Source organism: Diabrotica undecimpunctata, chromosome 4 (assembly GCF_040954645.1).
Source record: "Diabrotica undecimpunctata isolate CICGRU chromosome 4, icDiaUnde3, whole genome shotgun sequence".
Classification (NCBI taxonomy): domain Eukaryota; kingdom Metazoa; phylum Arthropoda; class Insecta; order Coleoptera; family Chrysomelidae; genus Diabrotica; species Diabrotica undecimpunctata.
Genome location: NC_092806.1, coordinates 155,228,101 through 155,248,424, shown reverse-complemented (window position 1 = coordinate 155,248,424; position 20,324 = coordinate 155,228,101). Strand labels below are relative to the sequence as shown.

Genomic DNA, 20,324 nt, shown 5'->3' with positions numbered 1-20,324 from the left:
TCCATCTTCTCCTGGCGCTTTGTTGTTTTTCATCTTTTTCATTGTATAGTTCTCATTTCTCTTCTCAGTTCTCTTTTCATTATGTATAGTTCTTGATAGAAGTCTTTAACTATGTGTAGTAGTTCTTCTCTATTTGATGTGGGGACTCCTTCTTTATTCTGTAGTTTGTGTATTTCGCATTTTCCATTGTTTAGTCGTCTTCTCAGGACTTTCAGACTTTTATTCTGTTCTATAGGTCGCTGGACTTTTTCATTCCTAAATTTCCTTAAATCTTTTCTTATAGCTTTTGATACTTCTTTGTATATTTTTCGCAGTTCTTTTTCGTCAATGCTTTCTTTGCCTTTGATTTTCTTCTAGTTTCCATTAGTTGATTTGTTTCAATGGTTATTTTTTCGTCTTGGCGTCTTTTAGGGCAGCATTTTACTTGAGCCTTTCGAATAACTTCTACGATATTTTCGTTTAGGGCATTTACATCATCATCATCATCAGTGGTGCTACAGCTCTAGTTGGGCCTTGACCTTCCCCAGTCTATTTCGCCAGTCGTTTCTGTTCATCGCCAACCGTTGCCAATTTGCCGCGCCGATTTTCCTTGCGTCCTCGTCCACACCGTCCCTCCATCTCAGTCGTGGTCTGCCTCTACTCCTATTTCCCACTGGGACCGATAATAGAGTTCGTCTGGGTGAGTAATTTTCATTTGCTCTTGACACGTGTCCAGCCCATCTAAGCCTACCTATTTTTATGAAGGATATTACATCTCTACCATTTACTATTTTTTTATACTTCTCGTACAATTCGAAATTATATCGCCTTCTCCAAATACCATTCTCACAGAATGCGCCCATTATTCTTCTTAGTATCTTCCTTTCGAAGACGAGCAGAAGATTTGCGTCTGTTTTGGAGATGGTCCATGTTTCTGACCCATATGTCAGCACTGGTAGGATGAGTGTTCTATATATTATTAGTTTGGTTTTCTGGCTTAAATTTCTGTTTTTTAGCTGCTTGCTTAGTCCAAAATAACATTTGTTTGCTAGCAGTACCCTCCGTTTTACTTCTTCAGATGTGTCATTATCGTTTGTTATGAGAGAACCCAAATATGTAAACTTATTTACTACCTCAAAATTATATTGGTCTATACTGAAGTTTTCTTCGGCGTTTCTAGCTCTATCTCTGTTATTTGGAATAGATGCTAACATTTTGGTTTTTTCCTCGTTTATTTTAAGGCCCATATTTTGTGCTGCTGTCAAGAAGGTGGAAGTCATCTCTTTAAGTCCTCGTGTAGTACGTGCGATCAAATCCAGATCGTCAGCGTAAGCCATAATCTGCGTTGATTTATTCATTTACATTATTCATAAATCCATTTTGTTGTAGGATTTTATTGATATTGCCTTGATATTCATTTAAATTCGTTGGGTCGTTCCATATTGGGTTGGCTTTCTTCCTAATCATTTTTGAATAATTAGGAAGAATGATTAGGATATTAGAATGATCAAAATGATGATGAATATATATATATATATATATATATATATATATATATATATATATATATATATATATATATATATATATAATATATATATATATATATATATATATATATATATATATATATATATATATATATATATAATATATATTCAATGATGGAATTTCAGAGGTTTGATCGGTCAATATTTGACAAATGAAAGTCGTCAACTACTTCATTAATTAATAGAATAGGTTTCGCTAAGTAAAAAACGAACAGGGTTTATACTTACAAAAACAATTATCAAATCAAATAGAACATGTCTTTATTACAAAAAAAATACAGAACTTAAACTACATAACCAGTACTAATAAATAAACCTAACTTCATAACTCCCACTTATTCTACTCCCAAATATATAAATAAATAAATTAAACGAATACATATATATTAAATAATATACTTATTGGTTATTTAATTCCAAATTGCCTTAAATAACCATCTAAATGATTACCAACATTTGTGAAAAAATTCTTAACATCACTTAATAACCTATCCACACTCTCAATAGGTTTGAATCTGGGTTGAATTTCTGGAATAAGCTCACTTATATCTTGTATAATGGCCTCTTTTTTGTGTTCATCGTTTTTATCGACATTGTGTTTATCATTATGTAACAATTTGATCTCGGTGTCCTCTCCTGTTTTGATTAAATCGAGTTCATCATTATTGGGAAGTTTAACTTTGTAGGTACCATCTTTAAAAACTGCGTCTAATATGTTTTTCTCGTATTTATCGATGTTTACATCAGGGGGACCTTTTATAGTCAATGGTTTTGGAAGTAAATTTTGATCATTGATTATTATATCTAATGTGCCTACATTCTGTCCAAAAATATCCGCAGAATCAATCATAGGAAGCTCCTTGTTATGATTGTCTTTATTTGTTTCAGTTGATTTTGAAGTTTCCACAATGATATCTAGTGTGCTAACACCTGGTCCAAAAATATCAAATGGTTCAACATTACTGTGTTGTTTGTTTTGGTGCTTTGTATTTGTATTAACTGAATCTATATTGTAATCACCAATACCTGTTACTTGTTCAAAAATATTGGCAGGATCAATCATAAAACTCTCTTTGTTATGATTTTTTTTATTTTTTTCAATTGATTGTAAGTGTTCAACAAGGATATCTAATGGGCTAACCCCTGGTCCAAAAATATCAAACGGATCAATTGTACTGTGTTGATTCTTTTGGTGTTTTGTATTTGTTTTAGCTGATTTTACGTTATAATCACCAATACCTGTTATTTGTTCAAATATATTAGAAGGATTAATCATAAAACTCTCTTTGTTGTGATTTTTTTTATTTTTTTCTACTGATTGTAAATCTTCTACAATGATATCTAGTGTGCTAACACCTGGTCCAAAAATATCAAATGCGTCAACAACATGGTGCTGTTTATTTTGGTGTTTTTTATGTGTTTTTATTTTGTCACCATCAATATCTATTATTTGTTCGAAAATATCGACAGGATCAATCATAATAGTCGCTTTTGTGTGGTTATCTTTATTTATTTCTTCTGATGGTGTATTTTCGAAAATAATATCTAGTGTGCCTACGTCTTGCCCAAAAATAACAACAGGCTCAATGTCACGGTGCTCATTATTTTCATTTTTTGTGTTAGCTGGTTTTGTATCCTTAAGATCATCCACAATATCTTTTTTGTTTTGATGCACTGTACTCAGTTTAGCTGTTTTTGAATCTTTAATGTGAAAAGAATTTATATCCTTCAACTTGTCTTCGAAATTCGAATCAGTTATTACGTTTTCCTGATCATTTTTTACTATATCACTGATTGAGGCACCTTCGTTAATTTTAGCTGCATCTTCACTCTTAGAAGATTTTGATTTAAAGTCGTAAATATCATAGTTCTTAGGTTTTGTTTTCTTTTTGTCGTTCATGAGTTTAAACTCAATACCTGTTGGAAGCTCAAACATTAACAAATCATCTTCAGGAATATTAAATATATCTTTGTCCTTATGAATTTCGTTAATATCTGAGTCGATTTCATTTTCTCTGATATCTACATCAGTATCGATATATCTCCTTTTTCTTGGATTGTATGATTTGTTAAATATATTTTTAAAGATCGGATAGTCATTTGGAGGTATCATTTTTCTTGAGTTAGCTTTGTATATATCTCTTTTAAGAGCGGGCACATCTACAGGTTTCCATGCTTTTAAATCGGATGTTACAGGTTGATAGTTGCCAAACACTTTTCTAGTATTAAAAATTGACCTTTTTACTTTACTGTGATGAGACTTGAATCTGGAGTTGAATTCAGGAAACTCAATTTCAAATTTTAAATCATCTTTATCTCGTTTCAAATGAGATCGTTTCTTTTTATGCAATTTACTTTTCCACTGTTCTTTCTTATCTTTATCAATACCTTTTTGTTTATGTACTAATTTATCGAGTTCGTCTTTTCTCTCTTGTAATTTTTCTTTGAGATGGGTCATTTGTTCGTTTAAAGTTTCAGTAGTTTTATGTTTTTTCTTCGAATTCTTGTCTTCGCTCTTTTTCTCCAACTTTTCTTTCTTGTTCTCTTTTTTCTTTTTATGGTGATCTTCGTCAGTCGAACGCTTTTTGCGATGTGAAGTTTCTGCTATTTCATTTGGTAGCGAATTTTCTTCCTAAAATTGTGAAAATTTTACTAATATTACATATTGAATAATATGATCAAAAAACACTCTAAAAGATAGGAAAGAGGAGTAGGCTTCAATGTCTTTAGAAACATGAAAGGAAAGATAATGAATTTTAGTCCAATAAATAAAGAATAACGTATGGTCCTAAAGTTTTGGGAAAAATTTCACCTGGTCTGATTGAGAAGCAAAATGCATTTAACAAAGAAGGCTATGGAATTGAAATCTCATCAGTTATTGACATTTAATAAACAAAGCAGAATATTTTGGTTTGTGCTTTGCAAAATGTCTTATAAAATTGATATTCGTCGAGGTGTTTATAATATGGTTGGGCGAATGTCGAAACGAGATATTGTTAATATTTATCGAGATCAAAACATAAGCAAATCGACAATTTATCGCACAATCAGAGAATGTGAAGAAGGGATACCATGTGTTAACTTGCGGCGTAAAAGTGGCCGACCGCTGATTTTGAACCATATAAGAGAGGCAAGACTGATTGAAGCAGCTAAGAACAAAATTGGGGTCTCACAGCGAAAACTGGCCAAAAGATTTCATGTTGGAAAGACTACAGTATATAGGACCCTATCGAGTAACAATATTACCTACCGGAAAAGAAGGAAAGCTCCAAAATACACAGAGGATCAATTAGAGAGAATTCCGAGATGTTGCCGCGCGTTAAGGCGAGTGCATTTCGTCAACAAGTTGATCGTGATGGACGATGAAAAATATTTTACTTTGTCCAACTCTGAAATGAAGGGTAACGATGGGTTTTACATGAACGATTACGAAAATGTACCTGATGAAATAAAATTCAAAAGTAAGAAAAAATTTGAGGACAAAATTTTGGTATGGTGTGCAATTTCTGAGGCTGGCTTTATCTCATAGCCCTACATTGGTGTTGTTCGAGGCGAAGCCTTAAACCCAAATATTTATATTCAAAGATGTCTCTCTAAATTTCTTCAGTTTGTGAACACACATCATGCAAATGATCAAATAGTCTTTTGGCCAGATCTTGCTTCATGTAATTACGCGAGGATCACAAGGGACTGGTACGAAACTAACAACATTACCTTTGTACCGAAAGCAGACAATCCCCCCAACCTACCTCAGGCTCGTCCAATTGAAGAGTTCTGGGCAATATTAAGTCGGAAAGTCTATAATAACGGATGGGAAGCACAAAATCAGGAACAGTTAAGACGCCGCATATATACAAAAATTAGAGAAATTGACGCCGAGGTCGTCCAAAGGATGATGCAACGTGTCAGGGGAATTATTAGGCAAATCGAAAATAATGGTGCCTTGTCTGTCATTTGAATTTTGATTTATAATAAGGATAGTTAAATTAAATTGTTGAATAATTTAATAAAAATATAAGATTATTGTGGTCAGAGTTATATGCTTTTGAAATGTTTCCCAAAACTTTAGGATCATACTTAGTAAATATAAGGCTGCATAAGAAGAGTGAAGAAAGAAGAACGAGCACGAGCAGGTGTAGGTATATCTACTTGTCTATAAAAAATTTAAAGACAACATTAATAATTGCCGTTATATCTCCGAAAGAATGGACTACCAAAAATTAAATGTCACATATATCTATAGCCCCGAGGACTACAAACCTAAGGAGGAACGAGAGGCATTCTACGAACAATTGCAAACCATCCTGGATGAAATACCCTATGAAGAACCCTTAATTCTTATGGGCGACTTTAATGCACGAATCGGAAATGAAATAGTTCCAGGAGTAAAACAAAGATTTAATAAAAACCATGTCAACGCAAATGGAGAACTCATGGCTAATTTCTGTGCTTTTAACGAATTGAGAATCAATAATACATTGTTCGACCATAAGCTTCAGTATAAATATACATTTAAAAACTGCAGGGGGCACAAATCTATGATTAATTTAATAGTCACTAATAGAAAAGTCCACCCAAAGCATATTCTAGATATCCGAACTTTAAACTCAGCAGATGCAGGGAGTGAACACAAACTACTACTAGCAAAAATCAGAATGAAAATAACACCAAAGTATTTTCCAAAAGAAATCAACGAGGAAAAATTCAATGTAGAATCACTCTGGAACGACTTTACAAGAGAAATGTACCAAAGGACGCTAGCACAGAAGATACAGCTGAAACAAATAGACGATATCGAAGATATAAACGCGAACTGAGAGAAAATTAAAAACAACTTTGAAGAAGCTCTAAGAAAATGCAAAGTCATACTGAACAAAAGAAACAACAACAATACACCATAGTTCAGAAAAGAAATAAAAGAAAAATGTATATAGAAACGAAAGGCCTACACGAAGTACAAAACATCAAATACTCCAGAATCCCGAGACACCTATAGAAGAATAAGAAATGAAACAAAGCAGTTAGTAAGAAGAACAAAAAATGAACACTGGGAACAGTTTACAAAAAGGATGAAAAGCAACTTCTATGGTACACAAAATCAAATACAAAGATTCATAAGAAACCAACGGAAAGAAATGGCAGAATTGAAAGAATACAATAACATACCAGCAAACGAATGAGAAAGATACTTGACGGAACTGTTTAAAGGAAAGGAAAACTATAACTAGGACCTCTATTAACATACACGGCGGAGACAAGACCTGACACATCTAAAACGAGACGACTACTAGAAAAAACAGAGATGAAAATACTCAGACGAATATCAGGGAAAAGTCTGCTTAATAGGGAGAGCATATTATAGGATATGCACATTAGTAGAATGGCAGAGGATAGGATAGTACAAATAGTACGAGATAAGTCACCAAATGGACGAAGAAGTATTGACAGACCAAGAAAAAGATGGTGCTATAATTTTAACAATTTAGGAGGCTAATATTGAAGAAGAAACAGGCTTTAAAGCCTACATACAAGAAGGAAGAAGAAGAAAAAAAAGAAAACGAATAATTTTGCAAATTGTTATAAGAAGTATGCAAAATCATAAAATAAAAGATAAAATTTCTCTGGGCTAAATAACGAAAAGCATATTTAAATATAGACATATTTATACCTCATTTGATTTCACTGGCTCAGATTCTTTCTTTACTTCTTCCAACTCCACAGCGTTTGACTGTTCAGGTTTACCTTCTCCAGCTGTTGGCATTGTTTTAGGATGTCCTGATTCCATTTCCTCTGTACCATTATTATTTGTCGTGTTAGCATTGATGCTGGTTGCCGAACCATTAACATTTTTTAGATCCTCTGGTGTGGTAGATGTGGAATTATGAGTTTTCGAAGTATTCTGTAACATAGTAAACAAATATGTTTTATATTATCTTTAAATATCTTTAAGGAAGAAACAAAGTTAGAATAAATCACTATAAATAGATAGATATATCAATTTACCTTATCTGCGTCTAGTTTGTCATCCACGGAATTTTCAAGGAGCTCGTTGTGTTCAATAATGTTTGAGAATAATGAATCGTTGTCATCTTTATACTCAGGTTTGGTTGCCTGCGTTTCGTAAGCAGTGTTGTTAAGGGCTTCTTCAAAAACATGGGCGTCAAGACTATGAAACTAAAAAAAATATATAAAAATGAATAAAATGCGTTACCGCATTCGACAACTGAACTTGTAGGGAGAACAGTTATCTGCTGATTCAGTAGATGTTTTCCAAACAGAGTTTCAGCAAAGAACCAACCAGATGTAAAATAGAAATTGATGGCATCAGTATTGAAAATAAAATACCTGGGAATTACACTGTCTAGCTATGGAGACCTGAACAAAGAAGTGAGATCAAGTACAAAAAGCAAATAGACTAGTAGGATGCCTTAATAACGCTATATGGCGAAACAGACACATTAACACTGAGATGAAGTCAAGGATTTGTAAAGCCAGTGTAAGACCAATAATAAAATATGCCTCAGTAACAAGACCCAACACAGCCACAACGCAAAAGCTACTGGAAACAGCAAAGCACTGAGAAGAATTACAGCAAATATGCTGAGAGATCGAAAGAGAAGTGAAGACATTAGATGAAAATGTAACGTACAGTGTGTAAATGAATAGACACAAAATAGAAAAAAAATGGAAGAACCACACAAGCAGAATGGAGGAGATCGTGTCGTCAAAATAGCAAGGGATAAGTCACCAATCGGCAAAAGAAGTATCAGACGACCGGGCAAAAGATGGAGTGACAACCTTTCATAGAGGTATTAATCCGCCAATGAACAAGTAGAATTGTTTAGAAAGAGGAAGAAGAATAAGAAGAAGAGTTTGAAGATTTCCTTTAAGGCTATAGTAACAACCACATTATAGTGCAGATAAAACAGAAGTAAATGTTAAGATGTTGTCTAAAAAATTAATTGCTTCAACAATTGAAACGGCTGCCCCAGGTTACAAAATGAAAAAATAATAAATAACAGTGCTTTTTGTTGCAAATGCCTCAGGCAGTCAGAGACTACCACTATTGTGTGTCGGCAAGCCAAAAAAACACGTTCATTAAAGGATATTGCGCTCAATGCTTTACCAGTTTTTTACAGAGCACAAAAGGTGCGTGGGCGTCTTAAAGAGCATTTATTGATCATTTTGTGCTAAAAGTTGAGAAGTTGAAGTTGAAAACTCGCCTGCAACCTTCTGGTGACAATCAACGAATCAGAATACCTATTTACTACTGCCCTCTACTTTTTATTGACCTCTTTTCCATTCAACAACAAGCCACCAATGTTGCATATATCTAACAAGATTTTTTTTTCATTAACAAGATTTAATAAGACTAATTATACTTACTTCAGTAGTAATAGGTTTATCAATAACTGGAATATCCACAAGCATTGGACTATCTTCTACCGGTGGCACTTCTTCGAGTTGTAAAATTTCTGCATCAATATTCCCTTTTGTGTCTTCAATTTTGTTGTTTTCATTTAAACTATTATCGACAGACCTCTAAAAAGATAATGTGGTAATAGAATAAGATATAATTAATTGAAAACCTATACTATAACGGTAAAACTGTAATAGATCATACCGTGTTAAAAGGAAAGTTATAAATAAATAATACAAACCCTTTTTCTAAGTCGCCCATAAAAGTCATCCGTTTGTTTTGTTCCTTTCTTCTTTGCTTCCTTTTCAGACATGAACCCATTTCCAAAGTATTCATGAATACAAGGCACATCCTCTTCGATATCGGTAAACTCTTCTGAAGTAGTTAAAAACTGTAATTTATCGTCAGATTTCGATTTTTTCTTTTTCTGTTTTGGCCTAGTTGGATCTACAATATCAATTGTTGGATGCTCGATCGCAAAAGGATCTATTTTGTGTTTTTTGTCGAATAGTTTATATTTTCTACGATTTAGAGCATTATTATTATGATCGAAGAGCTCCATTTCTTCTAAGTCTTCAGAATTCGCTAATTCGGCGTAAACGTCGCCTTTGCGTTCTGTCTCTTCGACGTCTCCTACGTTAATATTCTCAAGTTCATCCATTATATCGGCACTTGTTTGACCAGATTCCCGTATTGTTGCTTCTATTGCTTCCGTTTGTTTAGTTAATTTATTCTTCTTTTTAGGAGAAGGCGAGTTCTTATCTAAAAGATCCATATTAATGTCTCTTTTAATTCTCATGTTTGATTTTAGTTCTCTAATTTTGTCTTTAAGGTTTTCTTTAAAAGTTAACGAATTTCCCAAAATTTCGTCACGTTTATCATCCCAAAATTTCTTCCGTTCTGCTATTTTGGCTTTGAGATCTCCCAAGTTTACGTTGGTGGCTGAAAACAAAGAAAATTTCATTTTTACACATTTTTGTACAAAAAAATTGATAAAACTCGAAAGAATTGAGGTATAACTCTTATTTTGTTTTCGAAATATCCACTTGAATGAGTACACCATTTTGATTCGCATTTTTCGTTAATAGTCCAGTCGTCCGGGACAAAAATGTCACTGAATCTCTAAAAATCTACGAACAGTCTAAATATTGCTAAGAATGTCAATTTTTGGGTCTCCAAAAGGATTCAAAAAGTTTACTACTCCTATCTCCGGCTTCCCGCTAAAACCCTTCCTTGTAGGAAGGAAACACAAGAAAAAAAATGTTTCAAACGAAAAATGTAGGTAAGAGCATTTTGAATAAAAATATTTATTGGCACTTTTTTGTAGAATGAAAGGGTGGTTTCTCAGAAACAACTCTTGAAGCGACCGGCAATTTTGAATGTCAGTTATACGCGCGAAATCAATTTTTTAAAATAAAATTTTGTCAACTCGGCGGTAAAAATTCCATATCTTTTGATCAGAATGTCGTATCGACAAAAATCAAAATGTTTCAAAGGTAAAGATTGCAGCTTTCTTATGCAATTTTTCTCCTTTTTTACGGTTCTCATGAGATCAATAAAATGTATCACTTCCATTGACCGGTCACTATAGAAATTCCAGTGATAGTGATTTATTTATTTCACAGCTTTGTAGAACCAGGCTTCATTTGCAGCAAAATATAACAATTACATACAAAAACTTCACTCTTCGCCTTTAAAACGCATTTTGTGCGTAAAAAACGCAAGTTGATACAAATTTTATTTAAAAAATTGATTTCACGCGCAAAACTGTTCGCGCGCAAAAAATTTTTGTTTAAACATATCTCAGTTATATTTCTTCTTCGAAATATTTTTTTCTACAGCGTACAGATTCTTTGTAGATCGATGTTTTCCGGTTTTTCCGCTTCCCTACAAGGGAGATTTTAGGGGAAACCCCAGGGGTAGCAGTGACAAACTTTTTTACAACTTTTTGAGGTATAAAAATTGACATTCTCAGCAAACTTCAGCTTATTCATCTCTTTTTTAGAGATCAAATCACTGACGACTGAACTGTAAAGTCTACAAGAGTCTGACTTCTTGTCTGATTTTGTTCAAGAACAGCTATTACTAAATTGATTATCTACGTAATATAGTAATTAAAGTAGACTATTGAATAAACCAATTTCTGAGACTATGGGCATGTTTATCATGAAACCAATTCTAAACCAATCGTGGAAATAAAAATTTGACGTCCACAACATATTTCAATATAGATTTCAAACAGGTCTACGACTCAATTAATAGACAAATGTTATATCAAATATGACAGATGCTGGGTATCTCACTCAAAGACAATAAAACCAATGAAAACATTCGTAATAGAACAAAAGTAAAATATACTGTCGAACTAGCAGCTAAACTGAAATGGAAATGGGCTGGACATAACGAACGTCTTACGGATGGCCGATGGAATAAAGAAATCGGAAATTGGCGGCCCTATGAAGCGAAAAGACCACGAGGAAGACCGCAAAAATACACCCAACTAGTAAAAGCAATAATGGACTCATCAACGGCAACTGCCAGAGTACAAAATGAGCTCACTGGGAGCTTTTCAATACTCAAAGGATTAAGTAAAGGCGACGGGCTGGCACCGACACTATTTAACCTGACTCTCTAATATGTAATAAGACAGCTGAATATAGGAAAAGGTAATCTCCTAACAAATAAATCAATACAGATTGCCGCCTATGCCGATGACATTAGCATTATGTCTCGCAGAACAGAAGAGGAGGTAGAAATATATTTACAAATAAAAATAGGGGCATAAGAGACCGTACTAGAAATAAATATTTAAGAGAAAAAGCTAATATAGGCAGAGCTAGTGAAAACAGACGCACAGTTGAATAAGAGGACGATATTGAAACTGTAGAAAGTTTCACATATATGGGGGTTGTATTAAACATGGATGGAATAGACGAACCAGAAATTCAAAGAATAGTAAAGGGAAACAAAGCTTACTTTTCACTGGCCCATGTATTCCGCTCCAAAAACACACACTGAAGATCGAAAATCAGTGTCTACAAAACTATTATCAGACCAGTCGTATCTTATGGGTGCGAAACATGGGTAATGACAGAAGACACAAAACGAAAGCTGGATCTATTAACGAATTTATACCTATTAACGAAAACGGAATATGAAGATCCAGGTACAACCATGACCTCTACCAACTGTTCAAAGAGGCACGATCTCAGAATTCGTTAAAGTTCGGAAACTTCGATGGCTGATCATGTAGTGAGAATATAGACTTAAAGATTACCAAAATGAGCCCTAGATAATAAAATGCAGGGCATAATTCCAAAAGGAAGGCCACGGAAAAGGTGGGAATTTGAAGTAGCAGCGGACGCGCAAAATTTGCTAGACATGACAACCTGGAGAAGATTGGCGTGGAACCAGCAAGGTTGGATGCATACTTTGGAGGAGGATAAGGCTCGATTTTAGGCTGTTCCGCCATTGAAGAGAGAGAGAGGGAAAGAGAGAGATGGACATCTTATCAAATATATGCCAGTGTTATTATATGTATATTTTAAACAATAAATCAGGTCTGGGGAAGCTATTGGTCAGATGAATGCATTTGTTAACTTTAAATCAAAAATTCATTCAATGAGACATTCATGACATGGGAAAAAACAACCGCAGAGTGAACTGAAATTGAGGAAATCGAAATCGTTTACGAAATTATGGTATGTTTTGTAAGATTTTTTTGAATGCTTGAAAGATCAACCCTATCCAACAGATTTGGCACCATCCGATTTCCATTGACATTATAATAGTTGCATGCTATAGAAGAATATTTTGAAAACTCACCAGACAATCACTTCAAGGATTTGATATGTAAAGTAGCCTATGGCTGGAAAAAGTGTATTGAACTTAGTGGGGAATGTACTCAACAATAAATTCACTTTTTAAAGTATGAATGTGTTTTTCTATTTCTGCTTTGTAAACTTTTCAACCAGATTATTATACGGACTTTATTTAAAAATTCGAATTGTCGCGAAAATTATGCATTAAACAATAATTTTTGTTAAAATTGTGGGTTTTAGTATTTCACTCGTAGAGAAAATTTTCTGTTTAAAGTCTCGGTCGAATTCATTAAACATTTCTAAACTTTCCGCCTTAGTCTCGATTGGATAGTCTGCTAGGGTTCGGTCAAAAAGGAAATAAGCCTCAAAAGAATCCAAAAATTGAATAAACACACAGAAAACATTTAAACAAAAGGAGTAAAACCGTTTAAAATAAACCACTAACTAACAGAATATTACTTTATTTATTAAAATATTTGATAATATTCCAGTGTAAAATCTAGATTAAATACAGATAGAAAATATTAAATTTTTTGGAATTTGAACCATCGCGGTCGAAAAGCTCTATATTTTAGCTTTCTGCGGGCTCTCCTGATAATTTTGGTTAATGTCAGAAGATTACGAGACCATTTTTTGAAGATTCTCGAAAGAAGTCGAGCTATCCGATGAGATTTTTTAATAAATTTAATGGGTTTTCCTACGACAAAAATGAAATTATTACTATACATTGTTTGCTGATCAAATAATGTTTTTTTGTTACTTGGTAAAAAATTCTTCCAATTTAATTTTATCTGTCTCATTTATATTGACAATTCAGACATACATTATACATTTTAAAGTAGACGACTTTAAAATGATATTGCCAATATTGTTGAGTTGCGTTCCTGGGACGACTTTACTTGTAAGATAGTTCATTCGATTACACGAAATCAACTTTAACTTGAGAATATCCGTCAGAAAAAAATCATAGCATGTAATTCGTCTTATGAGGCAAAAACCAGGAAAAAACCTCATAATACTATCCCGACATGGTAATAAGTATTTGGTTGTGCATTTAGTTTATTTTCAATAAACACCAAATTCTAATTTTATATGTTTGTTATTTAAAAAATATAAATGATGCATCCTCTACATGTTACCGACTTACTAATACTGGTATTTTCCTTTTAATAACTTCCTCTTTTAATATGGGTAACCAGATCCTACTACATTCTGTCGAGGAATTTGTGACACAATTGGTCTCATTTAGCATAATTAGAGCCGCTTCTTTGATTTTTCTCTTTTTACCTTCCGTTTCTTTTAGGACTATATTTGAATCATTCCATTGAACCCTATGTTCATTATCCCATGCGTGTTTACATTTGAGATCTATCAAATTCTCTATTTTTAATATAAGATTGATGTTCACTTATTCTAACATTTAATGGCCTTGATGTTTCACCTAAATAAAACTGATCGCATTCACAAGGTATTTTATAAATGCAATTCTTTGTCCTTTCTTGTTCATTGTTACGTTTGGTTTTAGATAAAATAGATCTCAATGTGTTTGTTGTTTTGAATGTTGTTGAAATGTTGAATTTATTTCGTATCCTTTTAAGTTTTTCTGATAATCCTTTTATGTATGGTATTGTTTAAAGTTGATTTCATGTAATCGAATGAACTGTCTTACAAGTAAAGTCGTCCCAGTAACGCAACTCAACAATATTGGCAATGTCATTTTAAAGTCGTCTACTTTAAAATGTATCATGTATGTCTGAATTGTCAGTGAGTCAGATTAAATTAAATTATTAGAAGAATTTTTCACCAAATAACAAAAAAACAAAATTTGTCTAATTTACTAATGTTTGTATTTTGAGAACGATTTCCGAAGTGGAAATTCAAACGTCAATAAACGTACTTTTACCTTTAATTGTGGCTTATTCCCATTTAAATAGTAATTACTTTAACATGCCACAAGAAAATAGCTTCAGAACAATATTTTCATAATTTGTTCTAAGTTTCTTAAAGCTCCCTGCTCATAAGTACCTCTCACATTCCAAGTCCCAATTTTTATTATATACTTGGATTGTTGCCTTTCTTTTGTGTTTATTTTTTCGTTTTCTATGGTCGTATTCCTTTGCCTTGCAGTTTCGGTATCATATTTCCCCGGTTGTTTTTCTTCTACTAGTTTTTTTGCAATTTTTCTTTGGTGTTTTCGTTTAGTTGTTGTTTTTCTTCATCCCATATCCATTATTTCCCATTCACGAACAACTTCTTGTAGCCTATTTTTGTCTGTTTTCCTTTACTTTTTTCTTCCTTTGGTGTTTTACCTATTTCTTTCTGTATTTCTTTTTCTTTTGCTGTCAGATCGATATTTATGTAGGTGCGATCTTTATGATACTTCAACTTACTTTCCTATTTAGTATATCAATTGTATCCGTGAAAGTTTCTGTTTCTATGGCATAGACTGTTTCTCCTATTTTTGTTGCGTTCCTCAGTTTAATTTGCTCCGCATTTCTTGCGATATGAATGTTTCCATGCTTTCTTTTAGATTCTTATTATCACTTGAATAGTAATAGCCTATTTCACTCCATAGTTATATTGAATTTACAGTAGAAACAGAACAAAATCAATCCTTTAATTTTTTAGATTTAAAAATCATCAGACTTAAAAATAAACATGAGTTCTCCGTATTTTATAAACCTACCCATACTGACACGACTATACACAATTCATCATCTCATCCTACACAACATAACTTGGCAGCCTACCATAGCACGTTACATAGATTAATAGAAATTCCGATGTCAAAATACAATTTTGAGACATAATTAAATATCATTAAGCAAATAGCAGTAAACAGTGGCTATAAAGAACAAACAATTAATAAAATTTTAAATCAAAAACTACACAAGAAAGCCCTGAAGTTAGTATTTTCACCACCAAAGAAAAAACCCAGTTCCTTCTGCTCGATTACAGTAACAGGCAAAATAACAACAAAAATAGCCAAACACATAAAAAAGAAAGGAATAACACCAGCTTTTAGAACAAACAACAAGAGCCAAAATAAAAAGCACTTAGACAGTGGTGTATACAACCTTAAATGTGGCGACTGTCCTAAATCTTACATCGGTCAAACTGGTAGAACTTTTAACAAAAGTATAGCAGAACATAAAAGGGCTTTCAATAATAGGAAAACAGATTCTACCTACGCGCTTCACCGTCTAGATCATAATCATACTTTTACTGATGAATTTTAAATTCTTCACATCCAAAATAAAGGCCTTAGAACTTGAGACAAACAGTTCTCCCCTCCTCAACATATTACGTTAAAGACTATAAATTGTAAAGTCATCCAAAAAGAGTTCACTTAAAAAAGGCACTCTGCCTAGCCTCCTAAAAACTCTTGGTCTATAGAAATACTGTATATTCCAAAAATATCTGGACGGTATGGATTCTTACTTACCTCTACGCTTTCTATGAGTATGTTTCTTCCTCCTTAATATAGATTTCTTCGCACTAGGATGGTAGTGATGATGATGTTTTGAATTATAGTGATGACCATTTTCATTCATTTGACTATATTTTTCCAAAAGTTGCCTATTAATATCCCTTTTCGCTACTGTATGATGTACAGCTCTTCTATGCCTAGACTTATGTAAGCTTCTACTTGCTTTCTTAATTAACGCGTCAAGTTCTTCATCGGTGAAGATAATATTCTTCTGTGCAGCTCTCTCGACAGCTCGTTCTTTCAACAATCTCTCTATCTCGCCGCTAGATAGTTCCATTCTTGTGAGTTTATCGCCGGTTTTAAGTGCTGGTTTTACGGCCTTACTCTTTTCTTGCAAATATTTCTTGAAGAAGTCTCTCTTTTTCTCAAAATCGAAAACCTTTTTATGTTTGTCGCCCAATTTTGTTCGTTCGAGGAAATGTTTTTTGCTTTTGCCTTCGAAATTGTCACTGGCGTTTTCTGCAAAATCTTCGTTTGTATCTGAAATAAAAATAATATTATATAAACGAATAAAATAAATACAAGAATAAAACTATATTTAGTTAATGCCAAAATATAATTGAGTAATTAAATAAAATGACTTAATTAAATAAAACGCCATAAAAGAAATGGATGACGTAATGACAAATGACATATGACAACTATAGATACAATGGGAGTCACTGAAGTTAGATCGCCGGACCCTATGCAGTGTCTATAAACGAACATTAAGTAATCTATTATATACTATAGTATGTACAAAACCAGTTTTATGGAATTCACGTAATTATGTTTTAAATACATACAAAAATCTAAACTTGCTAAAAATATTTTTTTGTACATACAAATTTTTAAAATTCATTCAACAACGTCAACAATACGCTACTGTATGTGTAGTGAACTGGGTACTCCAGACTGAGTGATATAGCTCTCTCTAATTTGCGACTTCGATTATATACTGTTCTTTTCTACTGGTCAGCGTTGTCATGTTTTATGAGATACTTTATTAAGTCCGTTATTCTATGACTATGTGACTGTATGTGACTATTATTGCAGAAGTTCATTAATTATGTATAATCAAAAACTGGCAACAGTGTTGTCGTTAAAACTGAATTATCATTTCTCAGAATTTAGTGTCTACAATTTTGGTATTCAACTATATAAGGAAACGTCTTGATCCCTCAAGTCACTTGTAGAGCAGACGGAAGCCAAAGGCTTAGTCATAAATGTTATCCCTCCATAAAAGTCTAGATAGTTTGGACTTAGATGCAAAGATAATATCTTAAAAGATTTAAACGCCATGGAAATTACAAGATTGAAGAGAAAATATGATTAACCGATGAAAAGCCAACGTACAGGCAGAATAGAGCCACGAAGGGTTGTGCACCTACAGAGAAAGAGAGAGAAAACGTAAAGCGTTAAAATAAAATTAACAATATTTTTTATTTGCATGAAACTAACTGCTGTCGCAATTACTCTATGTGTACCATAAATATATTAAGTAAATAAACCTTTGATAAATGTTAAACATACCTGAATATGTAGCATAAAATCTGGTTGGATTATTGTAATAATTATTATCCGATTTCATCTCTTCTTTCAGATTTTGGGCCATTTGCTCCAAAAAATTATGCTTAGTGAAGGTTCCCCTGGTTCCCAACCGCAAGGCAACTTCTTCCGACAACGGCATATTCTGATCCTCTTCTATCTCTTCCAATAAGAGCTTGGTCTCCTTTTCCTTTTCAATGCAGACTGGAACTCTGGCTCCGGGGAAGACGAAGAATCCAATCGAAGACGGTGGTAGAGATAATAAGATGTGGGAAGTTGCTTTGGTTCTGCGAATTTTCGGTTCGAATGGATTCTTTTTATGGAATATTTCTGGTGTCAGTACTTGATCGTTGAGATATATTTTCCTGAAACAATTATTCATGTCTTAGGACTCGAAAACACTTCATTTGAGCATTAAAAAATATTTTTAATTTTTAAAATACTCTTGATGAAATTTGAAAAATGTTTATAATATTACATATTACATATATATATATATATATATATATATATATATATATATATATATATATTGAAATGATATTGTTTAAAAAAATTAATTTATAAGTTATATACTACATAATATTAGATATAAAAAAGTATTTGATTATTTTAAATAAGTTATATACTAGAGAATTTAATAAAAATATATTTATGTGAGGGCATTTTTAATAAATTAGCATATAATAAGTGTAAAAAGTTGTATTTTAATGTTGTAAATATATTTAAGTGAGCCATGTGCATAGGCAACCAACTATACAGTAAATTGACAGATAGAAATTAATCATAATACGAATATAAGTGGGGTTATAATAATAATGTTAGTTTAAAATGTTTAATTTATATATATTTAATGATTTAAATGTTTATTCTGATCTGAAAAGCCTAAATGTCAACAAAATTATCAATGGAACATTAACGAATTCTCCAGAGTGCAGAGTGTGACCATTGTTTACGGTCGAATATTCTGGAATAATGATTATGTCGGTGGATGGAACAGATATTTTTTCGAGAACATCCATATCGAAGAAATAGAACAAATTGGAACATGATCTCTTACCAGATGGTTCTAGAATATCCAAAAAGATATAAATACTCGTGATTTGGATTCAAGATGGCAGTTTTTAGTCAGAAGTCAGGCCAGTTCATTATGAAAGTTAGTAGACACATTTAGTTAGTGTAGTAAATTGTTCAGAATTTTCAAGAAGTTAGTCAGAAAAGTTTAGTAAGAAATATGAAAGTTAGTTGGAGTCAGTGAATCAAGTACAAATAGTCCAATTGTTTAATATAATTAAAAAAGGTATATTGGAAGAAATTAAATTGTGTTATGGTTGGAGATTAGTATAAATCAACTTATAATAATTGGATATTGGTATATTGAAAAGAAGAATAAATATAAATGCTGTTTGCTGGTTTGCTTGGTGGTATATAAATGCTGGTGAAGAAAAATATATCTTAAATTGGTAGAAGCTGATAATTGGAAAAAGAAATTTCACAAAAACAAGGATAACCGAAGTACGAAGACTTTCAGTGGTGATTAGAATATATATAGTGGAAAACAGTTCATTTAGGCATTCAGTGAAAGAAAGGTACAAAATTTTGTTAATATAATTTAGTTAGTGTTATAACAATTTCAATTTTGAAGATAGTTTGTTTAAATTTAACATTGTCTATAGAATTTAATTAGTTTTATAAGAACATCAATTTAAAGATAGTTTATTTTAAATTTACATTGGCTAGGTTAGATATATATGTGTGTTTCATAATAGTTATAATAAAGATAATTTAAAAAAGTACTTACAAGCTAATTCTTTGAGAACCGCGATAAAAACCCTATATATTATATTATTAAAAATACTCATTGCTCATCATTCAAACAAAAAACACATCATAACAATATATATATATATATATATATATATATATATATATATATATATATATATATATATATATATATATATATATATATATATATATATATAGACACAAATATTTTTTTCAATTCGAGTTTCACCATTCCTCTGTACGCATTTCATGGTTTCCCAGTCATCAGGAGGACTTTGTGATGGAAATATCAAGAAGAGGTCTGTGTTCAACAATGGACAAATCAGGGCTGATTGATGATGACGACATGTTAAAATCTGTAATACTTACGTTGAATTCAAACATTGTGATGTGAGAATATAAGTCTGCACCTCCACAGACTTTTCTGGAACGCCATTTCCTAATTTAACCTTTGCTATATATTTAAGCGGACGGTCGTTCACTATCATAACAGTTAGAGCTCCTCTTCGAACGAAACTGTTTTGTTTTCGAGTACAATGAGCAAATATGTTCGTGTCGTCTTGGAATATACTTGATTTGGTTTCCAAAACCTGGCAGCCCATAAGCTTTTTGTGTAGAAGAGAACACCAATAAACCTAAAAGTATTTTTAAGAAGTAAATATTGTCCTAAATACGTTATTTTTTAAGTATATTATACATTTGTTTTCTTAAGAATCAACCCTTCTGTAAAAAACGAATAAATAGTTCTT

At 32.4% G+C, this 20,324-nt stretch overlaps 1 protein-coding gene across 1 annotated transcript in view; it reads right to left on the bottom strand.

The window, feature by feature from the left end:
- Positions 1 to 1,778: 1,778 nt before the first annotated feature.
- Positions 1,779 to 20,324, bottom strand: part of LOC140439015 (uncharacterized) — a 36,544-nt gene continuing 17,998 nt past the window's right edge. The window contains exons 5-12 of the mRNA XM_072528646.1: positions 19,945 to 20,210; positions 17,773 to 18,152; positions 16,216 to 16,740; positions 9,191 to 9,891; positions 8,916 to 9,071; positions 7,533 to 7,703; positions 7,198 to 7,428; positions 1,779 to 4,161 (exon numbers count right to left, since the gene is read on the bottom strand). Of these exons, the coding sequence (XP_072384747.1) occupies positions 1,936 to 4,161; positions 7,198 to 7,428; positions 7,533 to 7,703; positions 8,916 to 9,071; positions 9,191 to 9,891; positions 16,216 to 16,740; positions 17,773 to 18,152; positions 19,945 to 20,210 (4,656 nt within the window). The 3' untranslated portion in view covers positions 1,779 to 1,935. The remainder of the gene's footprint in view (positions 4,162 to 7,197; positions 7,429 to 7,532; positions 7,704 to 8,915; positions 9,072 to 9,190; positions 9,892 to 16,215; positions 16,741 to 17,772; positions 18,153 to 19,944; positions 20,211 to 20,324) is intronic.